The 10,152-nt window shown below is 35.4% G+C and overlaps 1 protein-coding gene across 1 annotated transcript; it reads right to left on the reverse strand.

Annotated features, from left to right (window-relative positions):
* Positions 1-8,292: 8,292 nt before the first annotated feature.
* LOC114751902 (probable inorganic phosphate transporter 1-7) lies at positions 8,293-9,891 on the reverse strand. The gene has a single exon (XM_028940594.1). It carries the CDS (start codon positions 9,889-9,891, stop codon positions 8,293-8,295), a length of 1,599 nt encoding a protein of 532 aa, XP_028796427.1.
* Positions 9,892-10,152: the final 261 nt, after the last annotated feature.

Below are 10,152 nucleotides of genomic sequence, written 5' to 3' on the forward strand. Positions count from 1 at the left end.
GAAGCTAAAAGATTCAAAATCTCATAACTACCATGTCTTGATAGAAAACTTTATTCCAATGACAATACATGCTATTTTACCTGATAAGATGTGAGTTACAAGCATGAAGTTATGTTTTTTTCTCTAAGTCTCTTTGTAGTAAAGTGATTAATCCCAGTAAATTGTCAAGATTGCAAACCTGAATTATAGTTACGTTATGCAAACTTGAAATGTATTTTTCTTTAGCCTTTTTTGACATCATGGTCTACCTAACCATCCACTTAGTTAGAGAGGTCCAACTGTGTGGCCGAGTGTATTTAAGATGGATGTATCCAGTTGAGCGTTACATGAAAATATTGAAAGGGTACGTGAAAAATCAGAATCGGCCAGAGGGTTGTATTGTAGAATAATATATTTGTGAAGAGGCTATTGAATTTTGTACCCGGTACTTAAAAAATACAAGTGATATTGGGATTCTATTATGTCGTCATGGGGGAAGGATGGATGGAGAAGGGATTACAAGAAGAAAGTTGTTACTATTTCAAACCAGCAGTGAGAGCAAGCACATCTATATGTATTGTACAACTCTAAAGAGATTGAGGACTATGTGGACAAGCATATTGATGAGCTTAAGAGGGATAATCCCAATAAACTTGAAAGTTGGCACACCAAAACACAATAAACAATTTATAGCTTTGTTGAGAGAGCACGTGCATGGCAAGTATAATGTTGATCCTAATTCAGTTTCGAAGAAATTAAAGTTGTTGGTAGATGGACCAAGCAAACATATGATTTCTTTCACAAGCTACCTCATCAATGGGTTTACTTTTTATACTAAAGAGCAAGATGATTGGAGTAAACAGCAAAATAATGGCATAACTTTTGTAGCTAATACCATGCATATATCGAGTGCCAAAGATAAAAATCCTATGTATGCACTTATGTCATACTTTAGGGTGATTGAGGATATTTGGGAGTTAGATTACATTGAATTTAGCGTTTCGGTATTCAATTGCAAGTGGGTGGACAATAATAATACATTGAGAATTGATGACTTAGGGTTCATAGAATTGAATTGGAATAAAGAAGGATACAAAGAAGAGCCTTTCATTTTGGCTTCTTAGGCTACGCAAGTTCTCTATGGCCTAGACCCGGTTACTAAAGGATGGTCTATTAATTTATTGACCAATAAAATGAATGAGGAGATGGGATATGAAGACAATCCAGTTGAAAATGGTCCATTTTAAGGGACATCACTTGAATTTCTTTTAAATGAAGATGAATCCATATACATCAAGCATGATTACAATGACGGAATATGGATTTCAAAGAGAAAAAAAGTGTTTCGCAAGAACATCAGAACAATTCAAACCAGGAAGAATATACAAAATGCTAAGAGTAGAAAAAGGAAAAGATCTAGTTAAACATGCATGTAAATTCTCTTATTTTTGTTTTAGTTAATTTTTATTTGTTTTAAATTTGTTTAAGTCAATTTTGTCATTAATGACTTTATTTTCATTTAATGGGTTCTGATTCATTTTGTTTGAATTGAATTTCATTGCAGATGACAGACAATAATAGATCTAGTACTGACAATCCATCTCAACCCGGGAATGCCTCCGACCAAGAGAGACAGTTGTAGGAAGAAGCATCATGCATACAGAGGGAGCTTTGTGTCATGCAAGAGGTGGTGAAAGCAAGGACGAAAGGAAAGAAATTTCAAGTACAGTGGAATAAGTAAGGACAAGTTATATGATCAAACAAGTTTATTAGCTATATTGGGGCAGTAGCACGAACCACTGTGCCCATCACTGTGCAGCACTAGAGGAGGGTTGTTCATTCAATGCAGGATGCTATTTGGATAGATGTATCGATAAGATATTATAAAAACTCAAATTTCATTTTCTTACAAACTGCTGCATACTAATGTGTTGTTTTATGTGTTTTGTAGTTTGGATTTAATATAGATGAGAGTAGGAAGGAGTTTGTTTTGAGAAAAGTTGGAAGGGCATTGTGCTCTTTCTGATATTTTGTGACACACAAGTACTTGAAGGATCCTTCCACAGCCGATAAGTTTAAGGTTCCCAGCTTGATACGGGAATTGGTCAAACTAGATGATTGTGCTGCTTTTGTGACGTCATGTCGTGATAGTCAATTTCAATTAATATTTATGCCTAATTCTAAATTAAATAGTCTATTTTGTTTAATCTATATACTGTTTAACTAGAATCTACTTTGCTTTTGTAGCAATTAAGTACCCAAAATAAGGAAAGGGTAAAGAAAAATGAATATCCTTATCAAAAAGCGCACTTGGGTTATGTGGGTCTCAAGGAAGAGGTGACTCAGAATGAGGGATTAGACGCCATTGTATCCCGTCAGATGCTGTGGGCATTGGCCAGGCAAAATAAAGATGGCCAAATTGATAATCCCTGCGTCAAGGAGGTTATAGACAAGATAGTGAGTTTTGTTCTAAATCAAATAATCCTCACATTCTTATCAAATATCTTAAAGTATCAGTACTAAGAATGTTTGTAGCACAGGAGAGTTTGTCCCAGGAAGTTTCACAAGAGGCATATTTTGCAGATAACCAGGATATATTGAGGAGGGCATTGGGAACTCCTGACCATCCTAGTCTTCTTAGAGGCGTCGATTATGGAGTTACCAAGAGGGATTACTTCAGGTACTAACAAAAGCCCTCTTCATCATGTACGCCTTTCTCTGTTGAGTTTATGGAGCTAAAGGATGGAACATGCTAGTTAAAGGAGCAAGTTAAAGCATAAGTGCTCCTAATCGATCAATTGATCAAGAATCAAGCACCACAGCTGGCTTTGAATCTCAGCCCAAGTGGCAAAAACAGCTACACATTCCCCTTGCTACCTGAGGTATAATACTTCTTGTGTTTGTACAATTACATTCAATTATTTTCATATCACACTAACTTTTCTCCTATGTTTCTTCAGGGTAAAGCGGACGTTCAGTGTGTGGTAGATAGTCCTAAATATCACATGGTTGCAATAGGCTGCATGTTCAATTTACTAGGGGAGAGCATGATTCATAATGTGCCTTTCCCTGCTGATTATGTGAGGGCACAGTTGAACACTGTTATTGATCCTAATTATGACCTTTCGATGCCCACCCCAGATACAGAGACAGTGGCTCTTGCAGTGGGTAGTTTGTTGCTTGGCTTGGCCGTCTTCTTACATTAAGACATCCTTCAAAGGTATATATGTATAGGTTGAAGCCTTCAATTGATTTAAAATAAACTCTGTTTTAGTTACTAACAGTTTGTTTGTCAGTCTAAGGGGAAGAAGAGCCTATTGGGCGATCACTCATTATCATCGCCACAGAAGCAGCCCTCTGAGCCCGTTCAAGCGATATCATCAAGATTCCAAATTTGTCTTGAGGAATATATAGTTGAGGCTAGATTACAATATGATGATCCCTTAATGATTCCCCTAGAGTCTGGGCCAAAGATCTATGATCAACCCTTGTCAGACTACGTCACAAATGACGTATTCAAGGAAATTCTAATGTATGGAATGACCAGCACAAATGCCTGTAACTTTTATATAAGGTATTTCTTATTAAATACTTAACTACTTGAACATTTATTTTATTGATCTGTTTGTTTCTTGATCTTTACAAGAATTTTATAATCCCTAGTAGCCTTGGTTACAAGTTCAAGATTATTAGCCCCCACACTTTTGCTGGCCACAGCCCTGATATGAAAAGGAGAGACTTATCCAGAGATTTGGCGGATATCTTCATTTTTAGGGTAGCAAAGACAAGGGAGATTTTGTTTTTGTCACATTACTGTCAAGAGTAGTATACTGAACTTTCATAAATTCTTTTATTTTTAATTATTTTGTAATTGTTTTAATTGTCTTTCTTATACTTAGGGGACACTAGATGTTGATTGTGGTCAATCCCACAAAGTGATGGATTTGGTATCTTGATTCTCTTCATAGGGATCTGACCAATCGATCATTTATGGTTTCATTGTTTAATAAATAAAATTTATATCTATTTTTCGTATTTAATTTAATTTCTTGCTTCAATATAATTTTTGAGAGTCATTAATATAAAATTTTATTGTCTGCTTAGGGCTCTGTGGCTATACCACGCAGATCAAGCCTTACCCTGCCCCCAGTCAAAAACGACCAATTCGACAAAGTCTTCCCATAGAAGAAAGTGAAGGTATTCATTACGATTATTTACTATTCTACCAGATATGGTTTATTTATATTATTCACTAATATAATTTCATTTCCCAATTCTTTGTAGTGCCCACGTCAGCCAAACAAAAGCTCTGAATGTGGGTATTGCATGATGAAATTCATGAAGGAAATAATTATGCACAATTCCGACACAATCCTTGCAAAAGTAATATGTATTTGTTAAAGTTCAATTTATATATGCTTTAGAATTATGTGTAGCTTTACATTTATATCTAACTTCAATTTGCTTTTGCATACAGTACTTTGCCTACACATATTGCACAGTGTATTCATCCACTTAGATGGAAGAAATCACTGAAGAGCTAGCAATGGCTTTGTACCCTCAGTGGGCACAAAATAGATAGGAAAGTAGAAGACTGCTTTAGTAAATTCAATTTTGTTGTGGTTATTAGCAATTGGCAAATTTTGGTTTTGGAATTGTTGTTTTGCTTTAGCTTTTTATGCTTGTCCAAATTAAACACTATTACAAAAAAGACATTTAACGATGGTTAAAATAAGCTTTTTACGATGGTTTTGAGACCAACGTCTATGCTATCGACGTAAAATATAGAGGATTTCATGGCAGTTTAAGAACCGTCGTGGTATGTGACTTTTCACGGCGGTTATTTAAATAACCGCATGAAAAGCTTTTTTTTTTAGTTTACCTTTCATCCTATTGATCAAGATGGAACGGGAAAACAAAGCCCCAAAGGAAGGGGTTTGAGAATCAATCAACCAATATTCTGTCACAAGTTCAAATAATTCTCATGGAGCAAATGTAGATTCTTTCCCGTCGTAATAGTACCACTTAGGTTTGTATTCAACCACTAGATTGAAGCCACTAAGATTTAATAAAGGTAAAATTAAAGACTCAAATATGATAAAATTCATGAATTTCAAGCTACTAAACTTTGATATACAAAATGAGGGAGAGAGAAATTAGATCTATTCAAGCTTTCAAGTATTAAAGTATATTTAAACAAGGAAGAGGAACAAAAATCAGATCTATTTAAACTCAGAATAAACATGATATCTTTAATCAAAGAAAACAACCAAACCATAAAAACTATGAAACCCATGGAAAGAATGGAGGAGAAAGGGTGAAAAACTCACAAATAAGAATGAAGAGGATGAGGCGATGGTAACAGCAACTGCAAGAGCGACGGTGATGGAAGAACATGGAGGAGATGATAGAAGGAAAGGATAAATACCAGCAAAGATAGGAGGATGGAAAAAATTAAGTGCGAACGATAATGGGGAACTATGAGCTCCAATTTTGAAAAGTGAAAACTTTCGCACGATAAATGGGGTTTTAAAATTCTGATAGACTTTTTATGGCAGTTTTTTTTACGGTGGGTTTTAAGAAAACCACCGCAAAAAGAACTTTCATGTCGGTTTTTTGGATAACCACCATGAAAAGTAAAATTTACTTCCCTATAATTACAAAAATGGCACCCTCATGTTTTTTACAATGTTTTTTTCTTATAACCACGGTCAATTGGTGTTGTGAGAGCTCTTTTTTGTAGTAGTGAAAATTTTGATTTGACTTGACACAATTGTATGACATTTGGTTTGTTATGTTATTAAGATGTATATAATGTAAATTTTTTGTGTGGTACATAACCATTCATATGACTGAGTTATTGCTTGCTGTATATTGGTTTGGATGCTGGCCTGGTATTGTCTTTCAAAAAATACTGCTTTGTATGAAATTTTATATTGCAGGGGGGCTACTAGAAAAGCAGTACTTGTGTTAAAAAAAAATACTTGATAGTTATTGTCTAAAATCACCAAGTATTAGGAGAACACTTGATGGTTCTAGTAGTAACCGTCAAGTATTCTCCTAATACTTGACGGTTTTAAGAGTAATCGAGAATAGTTGATGGTTGTTTGAGTAACCATCAAGTATTTGTAACAAATACTTGATGATTTTAACTTTAGAATCATTAAACATTACCAAATATATTTGACAATTATTAACCATCAAATATTTCCCAAACAAATATATGATGCTGGCATACTTGACGGTTTTTAACTGCCAAATATGACCAAAAAAACCGTTAATTATTATCTTTTTTGTAGTAGTGTATATCATGCCAATCTCCATCAAAACAGTCGACTTTATATAAAAAACAGGAGTCAAATGGAGAAATTAACTATTAATTAAAATTATAGTATGTACAAAAAAAATTATAACAGACCTAAGCCGGTTTAACAGTCTTAATAGATTTATTATAGATCAATGCCTGATTTACTAAGAGAAATATGCTTTTAAAAAGGCCTACATCACATTCTACTTTTAAATATGCCAAGCCACATGTGGCGTGACTTATATCCAACCTTACCAATCCTACGTTGGAGACTCTTGCAGGGGGAAGAGTCTTTCCGGGCAATCCATGTATACAAATACAGAGAAAATACTTACCAATCATAGAAATCATTCATCTGTATAAAAATATTCACATAATGAACTAAAGTACTTTTATTTAATATAGAGAAAATAAGACATAATTAAGGATATACTTATAACTGAAAAAACACATACCAAACATTGAAATTCTGAAATATATAAGGACTCTGTTATCATGTGTGTTTTATAATAGGGAGAATTACAATCAAGTCCCGTGCAAGAGAAATAACTACTAGAATGTCCAATAACAACCTGAGCAGTCTGTAATGACAAGTTCTAAAATGAAGAATAATAACCTTTAGGACTTGTTTTGTAATTTTTTTCTTATATAGGACCTCATTGTAATTCTTCCTTTCTAATATAACGTGTCTTATATCTAAAATATTAATTTTTTTCACCTCATAAGCCTAATAGTTACTCCTTCTTATTCCTAATATAAAAACTAATTTGAGGTTAAATTTTATATAAAATCTCATTCCACTTTATTTTTTATAGTTATCATTTTTCACAAACTAATTTATTAATTTTTACATTGATATATAATCTAATACTCCTTTAGTCCTTAATATAACACATATTTAACTAATTTAATTAGATTAATGAAATTATGTAAGGTAGTTAATTATAAAAAATATGGTATTTTCCCCCTAAAACACTATAATAATCTTTTTTAATATCCTCTCTCCCTCTTCTACTTAATTATAGCTAAGGGAGATCTATAGGTTTAATTTAGAAAAAACTGAGAAATATGAGAAATAGGTCTTATATTTAAAACCAAAATTAACTCAACAATTAGATCTTATATTAAGGACCGGATGAGTATTATAAATCTAGTTTAGGGAGGAGATACTGTAATTAAGTAATTTATCTAACTTTTTAGTTCCCATATATATATATATATATATATATATTAAGGAGTGTGATAGCATAGAACTTCCTAATTACTTAATCAAACTTATCTAACCAATCACCTTAAAAACAATTGCAAATGGAGAAAATACCTTCAATCTTATATAAAATTAAGTGCATGTAACTATGAAAATCGCTAAGACTCTGGTTTTATAGTTTTGAAGAGGTGAAGCCTAGGGGTGGCAATACGGGCAATCCGCAACTTGTGATGGGTTGGACTCATATGAGTTAGGTTAGAAAGTATTGTTTGAAAGTAGGTTGGCTGAAACCCACCAAGGTAGGTTCGTCAGTTGGCTTGCCAACTCATCAACAATAATTTACCTTTGTTTTTTAAATTTTTGTATCTTTTAATATTTTTTCTTATACAATATCCCAAAAAAAAAATTTATTTTTCTTAAAATATTTGATTGAAAGTATCAAATAAACCATATAGGTATTTTCAAAAATTTTTTAAATAGAATATTATATATAATAATATAATTATAGTATTTTTTAAAAATTTTAAAAATACAAAAACAAATATTGGTCAGCTCACGGGTTGATGGGTTGAACCAAGATGGGTGCATCTTGGTTGTGCAGGTTAACAAGATTTGTTTACTAACATGTTGAACGCCTATTAACAGGTCCAGTGAAGCCAAAACAAACAGGTTAAATGCAATCTTATAAAACTAGTCCTATGTTAAAACTTACAAGCTTTGTCCCAACTAAAAATATGCCTATTTTATGTAGAAATTAAGCAGCAAATTAAAGCCGAAAGGATGAGTATCCCACGCAAGATTAAGCCATATTTTCAATCCTGTAGTCTCTAGGAACATCACCAGCCTCTTCTTCATCTTCCTCACCTCCTTCACCGGAAATCTCCTCCAGTGATTTTCCCTTGGTCTCCGGCACCAGAAAGGTAAACATCAACCCTAACAAGTTAATCACTGCCAGAATTATCAGAGCATTCCTCACTCCAATGGTGTTTGAAGCATACAAAAAACCAAACGATCCCACTATTGCTCCGGCTTTGCCCGCCGCTGCTGAGATTCCATGACATGTAGACCTCAGCCTCGCCGGAAATATCTCCGCCGGCACGATGAATGTCGTAGAGTTGGGCCCGAAGTTACAGAAGAAGAACGTCAGCGAGTAAATTACCACGAACCATATCTGGTTTCCCGGCATGGTCCAGTGTTGGTAAGGAATGGCCAGTGCAAACATAAACACCGTCATGAAGGAGAAGCCGATGATCTGAATCGAGAACCTTCCGATCCGATCAATAAGAGCCACTGTGACCCAGTATCCCGGCACAGTGCTGCAAATGGCTATAAGCGTCTGAGCTCTGGCGATCCTGAAGACCTCTTCAATGGCGCTCATCGTCTTCGCATCAGCAATCCAACCAATCGCACTGAATATATCTTTCTGAAACAGATTCTGACTGTAAAACGCAATGTCCAGAAAAAACCACGTCGTCGTGGTTCCAAGCAAGTGAAGCCCATGACGACGAAGAAACTGCTTCGAGAATAACCCAAACTGATTATCGCCGTTATTCTTACCACTCAAATTATTCTCAGTAACTTTCCGATCACTTTCTGCTTCTTCAATCTCAACCTGAAGAACTTTGGACATATCAGAAGCTGCTTGCTGCGTGTTCTTAGCGACCAAGGCGGTGTATCTAGCAGTTTCAGGCATCTTCATACGCCAATAGTAAGTTAAAATCGCTGGGACAGCACCGAACATGAGAATCAATCTCCAGACATAATCGGATTCTGGAACTGTGGATAAAACTGGATTCGTCTGATACGGTGGTTCTGGAAAGTAAGCTTTGAAAATTGCAGAGACGATGATCGCGACAGTGCCGCCGGCAAGAATCCCAAACCCTTGCATCCCGAAAACGGCGGCGATGAAAGCCCCGCGAGTCTTCTTATTTGAATACTCCGACATGATGGTGGCGGAGAGAGGGTAGTCGCCGCCGATGCCGAAGCCGAGCCAGAATCGGAAGAAGCAAAGAGTGGCCATAACAGCTTTAGGGTTCGATCCTAGAGAGAGACCAGATCCCATAGAACAAACAACCATGAGCATTAAGGTTATGCCATAGACACGTTTTCTTCCCAGCCTGTCTCCAAGCCACCCGAAGAAGAGTTGGCCGATTAGGGTTCCACAGAAGGCGACGCCGGTTATGGCGGCGGAGACATTGGACGGAAGCGAACCGGGTTCAGGAGAGCCTTCTTTGTAGTAATATATCCGGCCAAGTAACTTTGTGACCATGGAAATGCAGAACAGATCGTAGGAATCGGTGAAGAAACCCATTCCGGCGATCACAATCGTCGTAAAGTGATACCATTGTGTTTTCGCAGCATCAAGAGCTTGAAGAACCCTCAATTGATCTTTAGCCATTTTTAGGGTTTAATCTGAAACATTAAACAGAAAATCGACAAAAGATATGAATACACAAGTTAAAGCACAAGACCAAGAATCTAATAGCACACACTCACAGATAGAACTGTGAAGCTCAGAGAGATCACTACTTAGATCTACGTTACCGAATAATATATATGGATAGGGTAAGTAGGCGATATATTCGTATTTAATTTGGACTTGGAAAAGATCAATTAAAAGATGAGATATAATAGTAATATAACAGAAATAACGGTTTAA

The sequence above is a fragment of the Neltuma alba genome, unplaced genomic scaffold, assembly GCF_004799145.2.
Source record: "Neltuma alba isolate B1F8T4 unplaced genomic scaffold, ASM479914v2 tig00007154_pilon, whole genome shotgun sequence".
NCBI classification, from domain to species: domain Eukaryota; kingdom Viridiplantae; phylum Streptophyta; class Magnoliopsida; order Fabales; family Fabaceae; genus Neltuma; species Neltuma alba.

Bases quoted from the DNA above. Each gene is read 5' to 3' on its own strand.
- LOC114751902 (XM_028940594.1), bottom strand. From the start codon at position 9,891: ATGGCTAAAGATCAATTGAGGGTTCTTCAAGCTCTTGATGCTGCGAAA.